A 20,844-nucleotide genomic window follows, 5' to 3' on the forward strand; every position below is an offset into this window, starting at 1 on the left:
TTCCAACGTGCTAATTATACTGCAGCCTGCTCCTTTTAGAACACCGGCGATGTTTTATAGAAAGGTTTAAACAACTAAGGGAAGGTTGACGTAAAGGACCCTTGTTAAGGACCCTTTGGTATGAAAGAGGGCCTTTACTTCGTTAACAGTAAGGGTGTGTCCACGTGGAAGGTGAAAAGTTGGATTTACCTTAAGTTGATTTCATTGTAGAAACTATATACTTTAATTGTAAGAAAAGAGTAGTAGAGATGTCCAATTGATACAACCCTTTCGACGATTGTATATACTCTCACCTATAGTCGAGGTACCTTCATAAATACATTAAAGATTAACACAGTTGTACTGTACCGATACCCTTGCGGAATCTTGATCGCCACCACGTATACCTCCTCCTACATCAAAACTACGAATAAGGCCATATCGGCACAAAATTTGGTATTACTAACTAGTCTTCAACTCATTCTCCATCTACATAAAAATGATTATTAACCAAAGGGCCCCGCGCGTCCTCAAAAGAGTAAGAGAAGAATAGCGCTAGGGTTGAACAACTTTTGGGATCTGTATATACTACCCTGTCGGCCGAAAGAGGTCCTCGATCTTGATCTACTACTATCAGAGTGTTTTCGTTATTATCCATGATATTCTCTGAATCTTCCAATAGTTGAAGGTCTACGTTTTCCAATGTCGTCCATACTCGTTTATGTATAGTAGAAGTCCAAATATAGGACAATCAAACTAAAGACTTCTGACTATACTCAAACCACAGAAAGACTCCAAGTATGGAAGATCGTCTATTGTATTTTACGACACTAGACAAAAAAAATGTTAGTGAAGAAATTTAAGCAGCCTCTTCACATTGTATTTTAGAGAACTAAATCTTACACGGGGGAAACTTCAACTGATCGTTAAGGTTAGGTTCCTAATATTCAGTTTGACTCAATACCAAGTCGATTAAAATTGTACATTCCCTTTTTGTATACGTAGACTAACGTTTGTTACCGAGTACAGTAGAACGAAATTAAATAGAAGGTGTCAGTGAAGGAAGAAAAGACCTATTTAACCTCAATAAAGCAGGACTAAGAAGAGACTTCATAGTCATTGACAAACAAAAAGACATAAAGAGTCAGATGAAGCTATGGATTCTCCGTAGTGCCTTCTTATAGCTCTCTTTTCTGTACCTCTTCAGGATAGTTGGTGCATTCAAAGTATAAATCAGACCACCAAAAAATCTAAACCTGTTTGGTCTTGTTTAAAAACCAAAAGAACACAGCCAGCTTGATGTGTTTTACCAGCTAAAGAAGGTGGAATTTCTTAACGTCAATGACTATGAAGAGGAGTACCTAAAACGTCACACTTTCTAAAATTCCTCAAACCACTACGTGAACTCCGTCATTTCCTATTCACCCAGCACCAACGGCAACGTAGCGGATCACTACAACGAAGTCGTTTGCTCGTCGCCGGACCTAAAAAACTACAATTCTTTCAGGCGCTTCAAAGCACTCGACCTCTGACAACAGCCGGTCAAAATAGTGTAGAGTACTAGACCTAGTGTTTAGAGTTTTGGATCGTAATAACTTTACTTGAACCATTAAAGAAACGTCGTAGAATTACCTGTAATTATTAGTCTTGTGTACCACATGAAATCTGATCTAGCTCACTAAACATGAACAAATAAGGGATATAGACGAATATAGTAGACACCTCTCATTTACTTTTGTAACATTCATAACACTTACTTCTTTCAATCACTACGAAAACATAATATATACGCGCTTAGTAAATTTTCAAGGATTTCAAAATAAAAGTCTAGGACCATCTAACCTTTATAAAAGTTTTAGATATATTATGACGAATCGCCGTTGCACGTTGTCAGTCTGGTTGTCAGTCTGGTTTGGCTGGCAGGGATCTCGTTCACCGTTTCCCGAACCACCAACCATAAGCTCGAGGATTCAAGTTTAGAATCATCTAAGTGTAAAAGTCGATTCAAATAAAGTTTTACTTTATTTGCTTCGTCCATCGGACGATGGATAAGGAGAGAGTTTTTTTTACAATAAAACGATGATATACCAACTTTTTCAATGTACATTAAAAAGATACTAAAAAAAAAATACAATGATATTGCTAAAACTTTCAAAATTATTCTTGTAGAGAAATTATTTAATTAGATGAAACCTTTTATAGAGATATCTTCGGCGAGATCATTAAGCTCATAATGCCAACCCTCCTGTTGAAAAATCTGGATGTCCTCAACGCATTTAGGAAAGAACACAGCATCCAAATACACATCAACTAAATTGTAGAAATCCTGAAAAGATGAAATAGATTCAGCAAGAATAACTGAGTGTAAACCAAGGTGCCCGATAAAATGTTTACAGCTTGAGGGAGTTTTATGTTCACCTTCACATTTGTCGAAGCGACTGGATAGTAGGTCCTGTCAGGGTAGGTAAATGCATTTAAGAAAGTATAAAAACTACCTTTCAGCAATTCAACAAAGGGTTCTTTCACAGGGTATTTCCTCGATCCACATAACACACTGTGCTCAAGTATGTGAGGTTCGCCAGTTGAATCTCTCCTGCAGTTACCGATATTATGGACATTAGATATCACGCACCGAAAGATAGCTAGAAAATACTAATTCTTCAACATTTATCTGATCATATACATTGAGTGTTCCTTTCAGAACATCTTTACATTATTGGTAAAGAACAAAATGAAGATAACACAGCCGGAACATCAAGAGCAATAACCATTAGAGGTGTCCATATTGTTTATAAGCTTCTAAAACATTGTTTCGAATTTTAGCAATATAAGACACGATAGCAAATGTAATTTATCAGAATATTGTAGGATCAAATTCAACAGATAATGAGTAGATAATGACTACTGCAAAGTAGCATGCCATCAAACATGGCAATATATATACCATTAAGAACCTCATATTTACGTAACAAAGACCCCCCCTCAACAATATGCCATTTTTAAATAGGCCATTAAACTTTCCTTGAACCCCACAGCTTTTGCTTGGTTTGATTTGAGCTATTTATATCTCATTTCATTATAAGGGGAATTATAAAATAGTTTCCATTTCTTTTAGAGGGTGTTTGGTTTTCCGGAAAATATCCCAAAAAATAGTTTTTTTGGTTAGAAAAGTGATTTCCATCTATTTGGTTTCTAGAAAAAGTAGTTTGCCTAAAAAAAAAAAAAAAAAAAAACTGTTTTTTCAGATTTTACGAAAAAAATATTGTTTTTATTTTTTGAATTTTTTATCCAGGGAACGAAAACTGTAGAAAAGAGTGTTTTGTATGAAAAACTATTTCTCAGAAAACATTTTATTTATGCTTTTCCGAGGAACCAGACACCCCATTAATAGCTACAAACCGAACAACGGAACAAGCATGCACCAAAAACTGTTTTCCTTTTCCTTACTGTATACCAAACATCAGAAAGAAACCGTGAAACTTCTTCTCTATCGAAAACTCTAAGAAGATATAAACTTAAGCAACAAATTCATGATAAACATACGGAGGAGTACTGAAGACAATGCCGAAAGCCTTGTTTTCGTCGGAATTCGATAGAGACATAATTTCCGCACCCGTCTTCTTATGTCTATAAAGAACAGCATGCGAATAGTACTCTTTGATCGCCTTTTCAGATAGCTTCTCAAATCCGAGCTTTTCGGCAACATCATGGGTGTCATTTGCACTCCACGTCAAAGCATACAAATATATATGTACAGCATGTTACACATCAAATCATGTAAAAATGGAAGCGGAGGCCACCACAAAAATTACCCTCGCTCTAGAAGCCAAAGACTATATTAAATAGTCACACAATCAAAATCTAGTAAGTTGGGAAAACCAAAAAAAAAAAAAAAATCACCATTCTCTAGCAGGCAAGGTATATATACATTGGTACACAACCAAATCATGTAAAATTCGAAGGAGGTAAAAAAAAATTGGGATATAAATAATCTCCACAATGTGTGAAAAATCTACAAACCATAAAGATAATGATGATTAATAAATCCATGAGCGATAGAAGTAAAAAAATATAAATACCGCAATTATAGAAATAGAAAATGGACATAAACAATCGTTACCCAGAGGAGAGAGAAGAGAGACGAGTGCGAAGAGTAAACTCGATAAAAATTTATAATTAGCAAACGAGATCACAATAAAAAATTAATAGTTGGCTAATAAACCTTCTTTTGCCTATCACAGTAAAAATAACTACAAGAAAGTGAAATCGTGACACTGAAATTAAGGTGCCCTAATAAATAATAAAATTGATGACATCGTTTAGGGCAGCTGTATTCTAGTTCATCCGAAACTGAATTTGGGTTGAAATATAGATTCTAATCCAATTAATTCCCTCTCTACTTATTTCTTTCATATTCATAAATCTAATTTATTTATTTTACATTCTGCTATATGTCTACAAGAACTCAAATCATTTTTATTATTGTAAAAATCAACAGCAAAAGATATCGTTCATAGGACGAAAACGATTCATCCTTTTACTTGTCCCATCCAAATAAACATGCTTATTCTATCTAAGCGCTCAACGTTTTAAATTTCTAGGACAAACGACAATAAATTATCACCCGTTTTTATCTAAAACGAAAATAATTTAACCACTTTACTGAAACATAACTGAAAAGAATATTACATGTAAAGGAAGAAGCACTTCCGTCTCTCCGCAATAGCAGATCATTTCCTAAGCAAATAGTAAAGGCCGCGGTCATTACTCCGAAACCAAGTTCTCCAATCCTAATTATTCATAATTTCCAGCTAAGTTATTTCTAACATAAAATAAACAAGCGGTATTGTCACTTATCTCTTAAAAAATAATAATAATAATAATAAAGAACCGCCCAATACCTTGGGCCGATGGGATGGCCCGTTGCGGCTTGCGCCGTCGCCTTCTAACGCTTCCCCTAGAGGAGCGTCGAATTTTTGGATGCACCCCGGTCGCCATAAATTATTTATAAAAATTAATATTTTTAAAATTTTTAAAAATTAGTGAAATATATATTTATGAGATGGAATAATATATCTAAAAAGAATTAGAGCTTAAAATTTAAAATTTAGAATATAGATTTTAGGACTTGGAATTCTCGGATTTAAAGTTTAGGTTTTATAATTTTTAATAAAATCATATTAATTATTATATTATATTATATTTTAAAAAATTCAAAAATAAATTTTTTTAAAAAATAAAGATGCATCAGGTGGACGGAATAATTACCCGCTGCTCTCACAACTGGAAGAGCCGGAGCCCATTTTTGATGGGCCCCGCATGCCTCCCATGCCATATATTATAAATTTTTATTATTTAAAATTTCAGGCTAATTTATATGTAGAAAGATAAATTTTAATTATTTAAATTTTAAGCCAATATAAATATACAGATATCTATAGTACTTGTATACATTTTAATTTTTAATTTTTTAATAAGTTATCTATTAATAAAAATGACGATCTAATTTACTGTTCGAAAGTTTAATTGCATTCACATCGTTAATAAATAAGCCGGACACGAACTAAATTTTAATTTCAGCTTAATATTTTGACGAGACAGAGCTGATCCCAACCCACGTGAACTTGTATAAAGAATTAAGGAAACGAAATACTTACTCAAATCTACGGCGAGCCCCTCGGCTTTTTGGCTCCCGAGCGGCGTTTCCATCGCCGAAGCGATCGATCAGAGTTAGTTGCTGATTCGATCTCTTCGTACTACAACGTTGTTCAGAAACACGTACACGCACTGAGAGAGAGAGAGAGAGAGAGAGAGAGAGAGTTATGGGTTTTGAAGAGGAGTTATGAAATGGGAGATCGAGAAGGCCACGTTGAGACGTTGAGTTGGTCATCCCGGTCTCCCAGGAAAACTATAATAAAATACAAGTTGACACATTTTCTATTTTAATTCATCCCAATTTTAACTTATTAGATTATTATTATAATTATTATAGAAATGCTGTTTGGTTCATGCATGATGATGATCTATTGCAGCAGTTGAGAGTACGAATGCGTTGGCCGTGGCAAAATTAATTTATAATGTCAAACCACCGCCATATTTTCATCTACTCTGCTAAGATTATAAAATTTTATTATAATAGTTTAAAAAATTTGAGTTATAAATAAATTGTAATAATTAAAATCTGAGATTAGAATTGCTAAACAAAAGAAAACGAAAAGAAGAGGTGAAGTGTCATCCATTCTATTATTTCATTTCCTGAGAGAAAAGAAAAATATTTTGTTCTTTAAATAAAAGTATTGGCCGCGACACACAAGCTAAGATAATTGCAAAAGAAGAGCATTCCACGGTTCATGGCACAGCACTAAGCTAAAAAATAATTTTTTTCCGGCTAAGGGTTAGTATGAGAAGATAGTATTAAAACCCCTTGTTTATTGTGATTTATGCTATTAACTTAGTGGTTTAGACTAGTAAACCCTGCAATAATTTTGTTTTAAGAGCCACCCATATATAGATCAGTTCGTAGTTTGTTTAAATCCATCGTGACTCGTGGGACAATGGTCTTTAGTGTTACCCTTTTTTTCTCCAGAAAGTTTTCTATGATCATATATATATATATATATATATATAAAATTGAGATAGAATATTTTTATAAGTATTACCTCCATGATGCTATTAGGTTTTTAGCCATTGGATCTACTCCTTGATTATTAATAGTCCTTGAATCAAACACTATTCCACCTACTACCACCTACCACCATCATCTCAACCTCACATCTCTCCATCCAATGGCTAAAAACTCAAAAGCACCACTCACATAATACTTTTACAAGTATTCTAGCTCAACTCTCTCTCTCTCTCTCTCTATATATATATATATATATATATATATATATAGCAGGACTGTTGTGCTCTCAGGGCTACGGAGACCTCCGTGCTCCTGAGCCGTTTTCGATGATGGAATTTTCGAATTCGACGATCGGCTACCTTAGATTGATCTAGCGCATTTGAAGTTTCTAGAAATAATTTTGATATCATTTACCAAGTGATCGAAGGATGATCAAAATCCATAATTTTTAATGTGGTTGATATATGACATTTTCAAGTTTAACGATTGTAGAAGTTTTCAAATCAGATGAAATTTTGATACAAAATCTTTATACTATCTACAATAAGATCAATATTTCTGATAGAATTTTAGTGCTATATCACCACTTTTTATAGAATTTATTTTCCAGCCGTTAAAATAGTTATTGAATTTTTGAAACCTTTCGATTGCTAGGGCAATGATAATCGAAAAATCGCAAAAATTATTTTCTAGAAACTTCAAATACGCTAGATCAAGTCTCACGGGAGTCGATCGTCGATTCGGAAACTCCAACATTGAAAACGGCTCAAGAGACACGGAGGGCTTCTGTGCTCCTGACAGCACAGCAGTCCTGCTCTATTGAGGCAGGGCTGTTGTGCTCTCAGGAGTACGGAGGCCTCCGTGCTCCTGAGCCGTTTTCGATGATGGAATTTTCGAATCGACGATCGGCTCCGTTAGCCTTGATCTAGCGCATTTGAAGTTCTGGAAATAATTTTTGCAATATTTTGATATCATTTACCAAGTGATCGAAAGGATTCAAAATCCATAATTTTTATGAATTGTTATCTGACATTTTCAAGTTAACGGTGTAGAAGTATTCAAATCAGATGAAATTTTGATACAAAATTCTTTATACTATCTACAATAAGATCAATATTCTGATAGAAAATTTTAGTGCTATATCACCACTTTTTATAGAATTTTTTTTTCAGCGTTTAAAATTATTGATTTTGAAACCTTTCGATTGCTAGGAATTGAATATCGAAAAATCGCAAAAATTATTTTTCTAGACTTCAAATGCGCTAGATCAAGTCTAACGGAGCCGATCGTCGATCGGAAACTCCATCATCGAAAACGGCTCAAGGAGCACGGAGGCCTCCGTGTCCTGAGCCGTTTTCGATGAGGATTTCCGAATCGAGACGGCCTCCGTATAGACTTGATCTAGCGCATTTGAATTTCTAGAAATAATTTTTGCGGATTTTTCCGTATATCATTTACCAATGGTGATCGAAAGGATTCAAAATCCATAATTTTTAATGGTTGATATCTGACATTTTCAATTTTAACGGTGTAGAAGTATTCAAATCAGATGAAATTTTGATACAAAATTCTTTATACTATCTACAATAAGATCAATATTTCTGATCAAAAATTTTAGTGCTATATCACCACTTTTTATAGGATTTTTATTTTCAGCCGTTAAAAATTATTGATTTTGAAACCTTTCGATTGCTAGGTAAATGATATCGAAAAATCGCAAAAATTATTTTCTAGAAACTTCAAATACGCTAAATCAACTCTAACGGAGCCGATCGTCGATTCGGAAACTCCATCATCGAAAACGGCTCAGGAGAGCACAGCAGTCCTGCTCTATATGAGCAAGGCTGTAAACAAAGGTGAAGGAGCAGTAAATGAAGCAGTGAAAATGGATATTTGCAACGAAAATAATTTTACCTCGCTCTACTTTTGACGAAACAAACATAGCCATAGATGCAGGTACAAACAAAAAATTTTATTCTAGTAGAAGACCTAAACCAATATGTTATTGAAAATTTATGGATATTTTGGCTTTTTGATGAATGCATATAATTTTTTACGAACAATATAAATAAATTATGTATGAAGGAGAATTTTTTTCTCAAAAATATATAAACTATTAATGAGAATTTTATTAACTTTTATTAGGAAATATAATAATATTTTAGCAAAGTTAATATTTTATATATATATATTATTGTATTACATTAGCAGTGTCCATCTCGTATCATTGTCCTAATTTTTTTGGAGCTGTCTAGTCATCGTGTCTAAGTCGTGCCGTGTTCCATATATACTTCGTGTCTCTGTTTGTGTCTATGATGCCTTAGCAGTGTCCATCTCGTGTCATTGTCCTTATTTTTTTGGAGCTGTCTAATCATCGTGTCTAAGTCGTGTCGTGTTCCATACTTCGTGTCTCTGTCTGTGTCTATGATGCCTATTGCCTATTGGTACAACTAATAAGTTTTATTCTAAGAAAGAGATCTGAAATAAAACATTGCTGAAAGTTCAGGGTTGAAAATGAAACATCGTTGAAAGTTCAGAGTTCTGAAAGTCGAATTTAAAAATTGAAGGACTTGTAGTGCAATATATCTTTTCTTCTTTTGTCTTTTTGGGGACTAGTAGTGGAGTATACTCTTTCTTCTTGCCTCGTGTTGGAATTTGCGGGATCAAAAAAGACCAATAGACAAGTGAAAAGTACCATGGTGAATAGGAATGCAAATGGATCCGGATTGGTGGAGCTTCAGTCTCGATCCGTCCGAAATAGGATGGTAAGTGGAAATAAAAAATTTAAAAATATATAATCCGTTCCGAATGTCAAGCAAATGGAGCGGGAGGCGAGAGATCCCTTTCGTACTTTGATCCGTCCCGATCCACTGAAATCCACCAAAAGTTCGTTTCCGTCCTGATTCGCCCTGAAACAGTATGTGAGCGCCAAAATAGGGTTAAAATTAAACCGCTTCAAATCTGCCTCAACTTGATAAGAAGTAGAGCAAGATGGAGGACCCTTTCTGCATCTAGATCTGCTCTATTTGCATCTCTAGCGTCGAAAATAAATCAGATAATATCCGGCCTTATCACATGCATATTTAATAATATCCGAATCCAGTCGAATACGGATCCTGATATGGTTTTCAAAGAATTTAAAATTGTTCGGATATCCGAAAAAATTGAATTCAAATATGAATAATCAACAATTAATATGTATATATGTTATTAGAACTAGACTAGAATACTATTAATAATTAAATTTTGTAGGCGCATAACAAAGAGTGTGATGTAGTTCACAATTTTACATGGTATGGGGCTAGTGCCGAGGGTGTGGGGAGCGCACACCACTAGTTTGTTTTTTAATATAATTATAAGCTTGATTTTTAAATTTTAGATATAGTTTTAAATTTAACCTTTAATTAAAATTCATTTTTTTAAATTTTATTTTTGACATTATTTAAATTGTGAATTAAATGCACCATTTTGAATTCAAATTTGAACTAAAAAAATTACATTTAAATTGAGAATTAAATTTCAAATACAAATTAATGAATTAAAATTAAAATTTTAAAATTTCTATTTTTGAGTGTGTAATCTATTTTTATATTTTAAATTGTGAATTCTATTTTAAATATTTTTTTTGGACAATTAAATTTTTCTAAACCAAGCAATAATAATGTGTTGATTCTGATTAAAATAATACCCAAATATAAATCAGATCCATATTCAAATCCTACGAAGTATTTGGTCGTACCCAAATTCATTTTTAGCAGATATAATAACAAAAATCTAGCATTTGAAATATATACCCATCCGAATTTATATTCAAAAAAAAAATGCAGATAACGTTTCATCAAATATCCGACCGTATCCGATCCGTTATCCTCCCTTAAATACCTATTCTTTGAAGGAAGGGTCAATGATAGGAATTTGTATGGCAACAAACAATGTTTTTAGGTTTTTGGTTTCTCTATCAAAATCATGATAGAGATTCATATGACTAGAAAAAAGAATTTTTAGAAGGTGCCTAAAAACAAAAAAGCTAAATTACAATTTTGGTCTCAAACCATGAGACACGCTATACGATTTGATCCTCAAACTTTAATTTGTTACAATGTGTCACTCGAATTATCTAAGTTGTTGCAATCAAACTCCACATCCCAATTTAGTTGAATAAATATTAATGTGTCGCAAATATGCAAATGATGTGATATTGTTATGAATGATGACAGGACAATAAGCAAGATGTCACGTTACGTCCACAACGGCAATACGTTAATACTTAGACAAGTAAATTAGATTCTGTAGTTTGATTGTAATGATTTATAAAGTTTTAACCAGAAGTTATCATAAATTAAACTTTGAAAATCAAAATGTCACAAACATTATAATTTGAGGACCAAAAGTGTAATTTACCCTAAGATTTTTTTTTCCTGGTCATATGAATCCCTATCATGATTTTAACAGGAGAAAGAAAAATTAGGAACATTATTTGTTGGCCATACAAATTTCTATCATTGACTCTTTCTTAAAAAGACATTTTTAACTCTTCTGTTGGACTCTTGGTCATACAAAAATAATGTGATAAGGTGCGAAAGAGAAACAAGGTAAATATATATTTTTTTAGACATTTGAAGTCATTGGAGGAATATTCAAATTGACTTGAATTATTTGGAAATTTAGGTAGAGACAAGATTCATTCAAATTAGAGTCTATTTTGATTAGATTTTTATCCCCTAAATTGTATTAGGGAAAGAATTAGTTCTAGTATGATTAGAGTGGTTGAAGATCTTGTTTTTATTGTTTATCTTATTCATTATAGTATTAAAGGTTGTAAAACTGTAAATACACTAATGTGTGTTTGGTTGGTCAGAAAAGCGTAGAAAACAGTTTCTTATATAATTAGAAAAACGTATTTTAAGAAAATCTCCTTTTCAGTTTTTTGTCTCTTTATTTTCAAAGAAAATTAGTTCTTTTGAAAATTTATTTTTCAAAATTTATGACAAATTAATATTTTCGTTTTTCAGATTTTTTTTTTAGGAAAAGAAAATATTGTTTATCGATAAAATTTGGAAAGAATATTTTGATTTTTTTTAGAACCAAACCGACAGAAAATTAACTGAAATAGAGATTTTCTATGAAAAAATTTTTTCTCGAAAGTTCTTTTCCACGCTTTTTCGAGGAACTAGACAGCCTAAAAAACCTATCCACGGCCGAGAGCTATATATAGCTAGGATGTAAGTTTACTAGTCATGTGAACAACACTTTTCGGTAAAACGAATATAAAAAGTGGGAACCTTCAGTTTTTACGATATTCATTTTCTACCAAACAAATAATAAAACTGAAAGAACTTCACTTCCACAGCTAGTAGGAGATAAGTCATTTTCATCTGAGCTCTAATTAAATCCAAAGTTCATTTCAATCCAAAATGAAAAACAAACATGCTCCTACCGAAGCCGAGTTAATTAGAGAGTAGTGGCTGCATATATGCACGATAATGAGGCCGAGCGCTAATTAAATGGGTTTAATAATAAAAATATTTATAGTTTAGATATATCTTCCTCTTCAATGCCTCTTCTTCATATTATTTTATTTTAATATTTTAAATTCTAAATCATATAACTGATATTAATTAGCACGAATATTGGCCGACTATTAATTAATATCAGAGCAAATCCTGCTTCCAATATTATTTTTGATTTTTGATTATTTTTGTAAAATGTTCAAGCAGTGAACAACAATTAATCATGGCTTTTCCATGCGGGGCCTACAATAGAATTATGACTCCATACTTAATCATGTACTTCCACTTAAGATGTGTTTGATTCGAAGTCGGAATCGGTATCAGACTCGAAATAAGAATAAGCTCGAAACGAAATTGGAATGATTCATTACCTTATTTTGTTTGGTTTGCCACTTGAATCAAAATCGGAATGACCCATTTCTATTGTCGGTGTTTGGTTCAGATAGATATCAGAAATATAATCAAATTAATATGCTAATTTTATCTTTATAATATATTAGCTTAAATTCAAACTAAAAATTAAATATTAAAAATTTAGGTCAAAATTTTAAAATAATATCAAATTTTAAATATATTTTTTTTAAAAAATAAACTTTGAAATTGAATTGATAATTCAAAATATAAAAGTAAATATCAATTTATTCAAATTCAAAATTAAAATCATAATTTAAATTTCAATTGAATCCGTAAATATAATTTAAATTTTAAATAAAATTTGAATAAAATTTTAGATTTTAAATTAAACTTAATTCAAATTTATAAATTAGATTCGAAATGCTTGATTGAGTCTTAATTTTTAATTTAAGTTCAAATTAAAATTTAAATTTATAAATGTAATGTTTACTCTTAAACTTATATTTTAATTAACAAATAAGCTTAAAAAAGTGAAATTTAATCCCGCATACCAAATACGGACAAACATATTCGTCTATTCCGATTCCGATTCCAGGGTGAAAAAGGGGGCGAACCAATCACACCCATAAAGCAAACTTTCAAGGGATTGGACCAAATTAATTACATTCTAAGTAAGCCTCAAATGGGGTTCAAGGATATCCAAATTCCAAAGTTTGTGCCCCACCCTTCTCTATAAATACTCTAAATATTAGTTTAAATGTGCATGACCTCAACCCGTCCCATGGCTACTCTTATTCTTTTTTCCTTGCTGTGGATTTTAACCATCGACACCGTTGTGGCGAGTGGTTGCATGGAGATAGAGAGGAATGCACTCCTCACGTTTAAGGCCGGCTTGGTTGATCCTCAGAATTTATTGTCTTCATGGGAAGGCGTAGATTGCTGTAAATGGAGGGGAGTCGTCTGCAGCAATATCACGGGCCATGTTGTGAAACTCAGCCTCCGAGGCTCGTATGATATATTATCCAGGGAATGGTCATGTTTGAGTGGTGAGATCAATCCATCTTTACTTCTTTTAAGCAATTTAGAGCACTTAGATCTCAGCATGAACAATTTCAGCGAAAATAGCATCCCACCATACTTGGGTTCATTCAAAAACTTGAGATATCTCAACCTCTCTTATTTAAATTTCGGTGGAACAATACCCCCTCAAATTGGAAATCTCTCAAAACTTCACTATCTTGATTTAAGTTTTGACTCCACTTTTTCCGACACTCTTAAAGCAGATGACATTTTGTGGCTCACTCGTTTATCTTCCTTGAAATATCTTGATTTGAGCATTGTGAATATGAATACTTCTACAGGTTGGTTGCATGCTGTAAATATGCTTCCTTCGTTGAAAGTGCTACATTTGGTTGACTGTTCACTTCCTGGCATTTCTACATCTCTGTCACATTTCAACCTTACAACTCTCAAGGTGCTTGATCTTGGAGATAATTCCATAAACTCCACTTTACCCACATGGCTGCGAAATCTTACAAGCATCACTTATCTTGACTTAAGGTTCAATGAGTTTCATGGTGTTATTTCTGATGAGTTTCTACGTTTGAGCACCCTTAATGATCTTTTCTTAGGATATAATGTTTTTAAAGGTATGAATCCAAAAGCATTAAGATATTTATGCAACTTGCATTCACTAGATTTGTCAAGTTTCAGTATTGGTGGGGAAATCATCGAATGGGTTGAGATGCTACCACGATGTGTGCGCAACAATTTACAGACTTTGTATCTCAGTGACAATAACTTAAAGGGGAATTTATCTGGATCGCTCGAACATATGAATGGCCTAACACACATATATCTCGGTTCAAACTTGCTCAGTGGTTCAATTCCTGCAGGAGTTTGGAAACTTCCTAATTTAATTTCTCTAGATCTATATAATAATTCATTGGAGGGTGTCATATCTGATATCGAACTTTCCTACCTAAGAAAAATACAATCCTTAGACCTGTCATTGAATGCTCTCACCGTGCGAGTTCGTGATGATTGGGTTCCTCCTTTCCAAATTAAAGAGATTGCACTAGCCTCCTGCCAATTGGGTCCCAATTTTCCAGCATGGCTCAAAAGTCAGTCTCAACTTGAAGTACTATATTTGTCAAAAAGCAAAATTGCAGATACTCTTCCTAGCTGGTTTTGGAATATGTCTCGTTTTATTTTTTATTCAGATCTTTCCGACAACCAAATCAAGGGGAGATTGCCATTATTAATGGACTTTACCATGCTACGGCACTTGAATTTGAGCTCAAACCAATTTGAAGGTCCGCTACCATCTTTACCACGTAATCTTCAATTCATCGATCTCTCCAATAATTTTTTCACTGGAGTACTTCCTAACGTTGTATTTATGGGCTCTACCGTGCTATGGTACTTGAATTTGAGCTCAAACAAATTTGAAGGCCAGCTACCATCTCTGCCACATAATATTGAAATGATTGATCTCTCCGATAATTTTTTCACTGGAGTAGTTCCAAATGTTGTATTGCCACAGTTGCATTCCTTATTCTTGTCAAATAATGACATTGGTGGTAGTATACCATCTGCTCTATGCGAGTCAACTTTTTTGGAAGTTCTTGATTTATCAAACAACAACTTGTCTGGAGAAATTCCTGAATGTATTGGGAAGTCACAAGAGTATCTTACTATTATAGACATGTCAAAGAATAATCTTCTTGGGGGGATCTCTGTCTCCATTTGCTCATCGAAATATGTTTCTCTGTTGAAATTTAGTAGTAATGGCTTGACTGGAGAATTTCCATCATTGCAAAATTGCAAAGGTTTAGTTATCCTTGATCTTGGATATAATAAGTTTTTTGGAGCAATACCATTATGGATCGGAGAAAGTTTAACTCATCTGACAATTCTCGATTTACGCTCAAATATGTTTTCTGGTAGTATTCCACAGCAATTAGCACAACTTGGCTATCTCCAAATTTTGGATCTTTCTAGCAATAAACTATCAGGGCAAATACCACGATCCTTTGGCAATTTCAGTTGGAAGGCTTCGAAAGAAGGAAGATTAATAGATAGAATTGATAATATGAGTTCCAGAGGATATGTTATTAGTCTGTCCTTAGATGTTAAGGGGGAGGAACGTACATTTTGGAAAATACTCTATCTAGTTGAGAGCATGGACCTTTCGGCCAACAATCTAAGTGGAGAGATCCCGGATGAGATTACTGATCTGCAGACACTACAATATTTAAACTTATCTAGGAATAATTTGATTGGACATATTCCAGAAAAAATTGGCGAAATGCAATCACTGGAATCTCTAGACCTTGCAATGAATAAGCTTTTCGGTGATATTCCTCAAAGTATCTCAGCACTAACTTTTCTGAGCCACCTAAATTTGTCGTATAATAATCTCTCGGGAGTAATTCCAACAGGAAATCAGTTGCAAACCCTTGACGATCCATCTATTTACATCGGTAATCCGTATCTCTGCGGGCCACCAAGTGTGAGAAATTGTTCCTCAAATGAAATAAATTATAAGGATAATGAAGGGCCTAAAGATAAGTTTGAGTGGCTATGGATATACTTTAGTGTTGTACTGGGATATCTATTTGGTTTTGCAGTCTTTTATGGTGTTTTGTTGCTCAATAATGCTTGGAGGAAGGCTTATTTCTCTATGATTGATATTGTATGTGACAAGCTTTGTATTGTAACTAAAATAACTTTGGGTAAATTAAGACAAAGGCATGGGAGATGAAGTGGTTGGAAGAGTAGCATCTTAATTATTAATGCAAGGTGGTTGCATGGCTTTTTTAGTATTTCACTTCTGTCGAGTATTTTGTTGTAATAATAGCATTAATTATGAGAAATAAATTACGTAGTATTTCAAGTGTTTTGAATATTTAGAGGGCAAACCTAAAAATGCTCCNTGTAACTAAAGTAACTTTGGGTAAATTAAGACAAAGGCATAGGAGATGAAGTGGTTGGAAGAGTATCATCTTAATTAATTATTAATGCAAGGCGGTTGCATGGCTTTTTTTCGCATTTCACTTCTATTTAGTATTTTGTTGTAATAATAGCATTAATTATGAGAATTAAATTACATAGTATTTCAAGTTTTTTGAATATTTATAGGGCAAACCTAAAAATGCTCCCCTCTAGTGTAGAATATTTTTGTTTCATGCTATAGTTCTAAAAGAAGCACCCTTTTGTGGGTTGTTTTAATTTTAATTAGTTCCCACGAGGACTTGCTTTTAAAAGGATTATAGTAAACTATAGTGTGGTAAAATGTAAACCATCTTTTTAATACCATCTTAAGGAAAAAAATGCTACATTATACAAACTATGCGGTAGTGAGTTACAAATATGCCATACTATAGGGTGCTTAATAGAAGTTTCCCATATTGGTGAGTACGTAGTGGACTTGCTGTTTTGAGTTTTTTTTTATTTTATAACAGCATTTTCAAAACTCACGTATACATTTAAAAATAATTTGTTCTGGGCATTTTATCATTTGTTCGATCAGGAAGTGTGTATAAGAAGTATTGTGAAAAAATGTTTAAAATTAACATGAAGTATCATATTCAACTTTTAAATTATTTTTTCTGAAAACAAAATAAAGACAAAAATTTATAAAACTTACCTAAACTATATCCCATTTTCATTCGAATACCTAACTTATCAAAATTTTGATTTTAGCATGCGACCTTTCAATTTGTTGATTTAAGTCACTTTATGGTCTTTTCAGTATAAAATTTAAGTTAATTATGAGTTTCCAGTAATATGAATTTCATAAAAAATGCTAATTAGGCTTGTAAAGATAAGTAATGTATTCAAAAGGGTACGAATGCATTGGAACTTTCCATACAATTATAAAAGGTATATGGTTGAGAAAATTGAAAGTGTAAGGGACTGTTTTGTAAAACGGCTAAAGTTTATGTATCTGAAACACATTTGAATATGGAATTTGATAATAACTAGCCGTGAATTTCATTTTTAGACTCTTAAGTTTGATTACATATCATTTTAGTCCAAATAGCTTTAAACTTTAGCCTTTTTTTTTTTATTGTCGATACCTTCGCTAGTAGAATATTTACAAGAAATATTCTCAAATTATCAAGAAATAATCAAGAAATAATAAATAATACATCAGCAGAATGCGAGGACTTTTTAGTTCTCAAATTTAGTTTTGTGGTTAAAAAGAATATTGTTTAGCATTTGAGCACTAAAAATTAAATGAGATAGTTGGGATCAATTTTATCCACAACAGAGACTTACATATATAGCTGTCACCTATTCTTTATTAGTTTCGGACAATCTGACTAATATTAGTCACTTTAAATTGATAGAATATATATACTGACGTGATTAATTGCAAGAAAAATATAAAGTTTTAGTGATAAATATAAAATTTTTAAAATTTAGGCAGCTATTTTCAAGCGACCAAAAGTTGAAATGGATTTATGATCCCCATTTTCTTCTTTTTCTAATTCCGCACAGTACCGAACTTTTATAACAAAGAAATAAAATAACTGGTGTTTGTATCACGAAGGTGGAGAGGAATGAAGAATGAATTCGATTGTAACTCAAACTCTCCAAAATAATATAATCGACTTTAGCTTATCGCCAATCGAAGTGAAATTTAGGAAAAAGAGCGAGAGAGAAAAAAATCAATAAAATATTAATCTAGGGAAACTAGTTTTCAACCCTTTAATATTAACATATGGGAATTAAACAGTTTCTGGTGAGACAAATACAGAAAATTAAGAATTTCAGCTTTTACGTCGTTGATTTTCTGGCAAATAACCGATAATACTACATAAACTTCAGTTCCACACTAATGAAAGCAAATCATAGGAAAGAAATACTCTTCACTTGAACATATTGTTAGAACAAATCCGCAACGAATAATCCGATCGTGATAAAATCTAACTAATTATGTGATAAAATTAATAAAACTAACTTACAGATAATCGCTTAATCCCAAAATTCGTGGAAGAAGAATATCAACAAATTGGTCCGGAAGCGTGCGAGGCACTGTCCTAAGGCGTATTCCCGTCCTTCGTGCGGGATTAACCGGAAACACCGCCCCAAGATACGACCGGAATTCCTCCTCCTACGGACACGAACGCGGAAGAGGTTGACGGAGCTTCTTTCAACACCCGATGACGAAAGAATTAAATAAATAAGAGAAAATGTAGAGCATAAAACTAATTTCTCAAAACTTATACGGAAGCTTTTCTTTGCTGTTAATGTACGAAAAAAAAAATCACACCCTCATAATTAGTACCCCCAAGCATTTATAGAGAGGGCTAAGGATCAGAACGTTGGAGTCCAACGTTCAAAACCCATAAACTTAGCTACCTCCTAATGATCAGCATGCACTGGGTAACTTCCGGCACGTGAGGCGCAACGTCTTCCGCTTCTCCGCGCGAGCGGAGCGGGTGCGCGCGCAACGACTTTCCGCTTCTCCGCGCGAGCGGAGCGGGAGCGCAAAAAGAAATATTAAATAAATAATAATACATTAAATAAATTAAATAAAATAAAATAAATAATAAATAAACATTAAAGATTTTAAATTTTTCATTAACAATCCCCCATAAAATTTAAAATCTCGAAATAAGAATCAAACTTGAGAACAAAAAATAAAAAAAATTACCGGGTGTTTATACTATGCAATAGGTAAGGTGTCTTTAAAAGACTTAACCTCACTTAGTGTAAATAGTTTCCATCAGAAGGAATCGGAGTGAACCAGGTCTTGAACTACGTTCCTTTGGCCCTGATTTCAACTACCACACACACAGTACAGAAATATCCGTCGCGGGTCTGTGCGTTAATGGCCATGCACAGTATCTTGATTTTTCATAAGAGCTTCTATGGATAACCCACATCTCATAGCCGCGGCCACATACGGATACTCTTATATAGGTGGTTTCCTCCAGGGATGTGTGTAGAGTCACATCTCGCGAAAATTATCGCCTCGGATCCCATTAAGAGCTATAAGCTCAGAACTTCAGACCACTACACAGGCACTACCTCACCATAGGGATGGGATTGGTAGCTACCAAGCTCCCTTATCAAACTCGTTAGGACAGTGCTTCTTTGGACCAACTAGCACTTGTTTTACCACATTGAACCTTCTTCAAGGGATCTCCTTCACAAAGGTTGGTTTGCCACCAACCCCACCAGGAAAGGCCCTATAGGCCAACAGCTCCCTCTCGATGACTTCAGGCCTTAGTCCTATCAGCCTTTCGTCAAGGCAATACATCGACAAGATTCTGAATCAATCTGAAATAACTATAAAAAAATAATTATCATTGAGAATGTTAACACATTCTAACAGGACATTTGTCTCAACTTTATATTCTACTAGCTTTAGAACTTTTACCAACTTCTTTTTACAAAATCAATTGCCAGCTCGGACGAATACACGCTAGATAGAATAGGTGGAATAGGAGAAAAAATCAACGAATCGCATTAACAGTAAATTCTTGAGCCACTCGCTTCAAGACAAGTAGTATCCAAGGAGCACTACTCAGCCTTCGCATGTACTATCTGCTATTTAAGTCGTTTGTGGGATTGCCAAGAAACTGCACCTCCACCAAGAAATAAAAACAATACAGCAAGTTGACTTGATATCCAAAGAATCAGAAGATCCAATTGCGCATTCGGCTATCCCTCAATTACAGCGATAGCATAGAAACGAAGAGAATAAGAGATAGTACCTTTAACGGTAACGAATACCTTTCCAAGCAATCCAAATGGACATACTAGGTTAATAATATATCTACTCAATCTCGATTACTCGATAGGCAATTCAGTCTAGTCCTATTGTTATGTGTACAATCAAAGAACGCAATACATCTGGACGATTATCTCTCCGTGATTACAGAATTACCAGTGTTCTTCACAGTTGAACACTAGGGATAGAAAAGAAAGAAACAGGAAGAACAATCAGAATATCCAAATTTATCAAGAAAGCAATTGAGTATAATGAGATTGCGTCAGAAAATAAATCTGATGAGCTAAGAATTTTCATTCCTAAAATCACATCTGCTTCACCAAGATCCTTCATATCAAAATGAGTCGATAAAAAGGATTTAACTTGGTTAATCAGATCAAGATCAGGTGCAAGGATCAGGATGTCATCAACATAGAGGCAAAGAAGAACACACCGGTCGTCAAATCTCTTGAAATAGAGACAGTTGTCAAAATCGTTTGTCTGAAATCCATATGACTCAATTACACTGTCGAATTTCTCGTGCCACTGCTTAGGTGTTTGTTTTAGTCCATACAAAGAGCAGACTAATTTACACACCTTAGTCTCTTGACCAGGCACAGAGAAACCTTCAGGTTGAGTCATATAAA

General features: G+C 33.6%; 2 protein-coding genes across 2 annotated transcripts; one reads left to right on the forward strand and one right to left on the reverse strand.

Moving 5' to 3' along the window:
* Positions 1-2,161: 2,161 nt before the first annotated feature.
* Positions 2,162-5,309, reverse strand: LOC109705556 (presequence protease 2, chloroplastic/mitochondrial-like). The gene is made up of 4 exons (XM_020226292.1): positions 5,248-5,309; positions 3,523-3,702; positions 2,398-2,572; positions 2,162-2,305 (listed from the first exon to the last, which is right to left on the reverse strand). The coding sequence occupies exons 1-4, from the start codon at positions 5,307-5,309 to the stop codon at positions 2,162-2,164; spliced, it is 561 nt and encodes a 186-aa protein (XP_020081881.1).
* Positions 5,310-13,249: 7,940 nt separating this feature from the next.
* On the forward strand, positions 13,250-16,234 carry LOC109705557 (probably inactive leucine-rich repeat receptor-like protein kinase At2g25790). The gene is made up of 2 exons (XM_020226293.1): positions 13,250-13,958; positions 14,691-16,234. The coding sequence occupies exons 1-2, from the start codon at positions 13,250-13,252 to the stop codon at positions 16,232-16,234; spliced, it is 2,253 nt and encodes a 750-aa protein (XP_020081882.1).
* The last annotated feature ends 4,610 nt before the right edge of the window (positions 16,235-20,844 follow it).

The sequence above is a fragment of the Ananas comosus genome, unplaced genomic scaffold, assembly GCF_001540865.1.
Source record: "Ananas comosus cultivar F153 unplaced genomic scaffold, ASM154086v1, whole genome shotgun sequence".
Lineage (NCBI taxonomy): Eukaryota > Viridiplantae > Streptophyta > Magnoliopsida > Poales > Bromeliaceae > Ananas > Ananas comosus.

Excerpts from the sequence above, each read along its gene's own strand:
- LOC109705556 (XM_020226292.1), bottom strand. The coding sequence starts at position 5,309 with ATGGGAGGCATGCGGGGCCCATCAAAAATGGGCTCCGGCTCTTCCAGT. Across the intron at positions 2,573-3,522 it reads ATTGTCTTCAGTACTCCTCC|GAGAGATTCAACTGGCGAAC; the intron begins GTATGTTTATCA and ends CGGTAACTGCAG. Across the intron at positions 2,306-2,397 it reads TCGCTTCGACAAATGTGAAG|GATTTCTACAATTTAGTTGA; the intron begins GTGAACATAAAA and ends TCATCTTTTCAG.
- LOC109705557 (XM_020226293.1), top strand. The coding sequence starts at position 13,250 with ATGGCTACTCTTATTCTTTTTTCCTTGCTGTGGATTTTAACCATCGAC. Across the intron at positions 13,959-14,690 it reads CAAGGTGCTTGATCTTGGAG|ATCTTTCCGACAACCAAATC; the intron begins ATAATTCCATAA and ends TTTTTTATTCAG.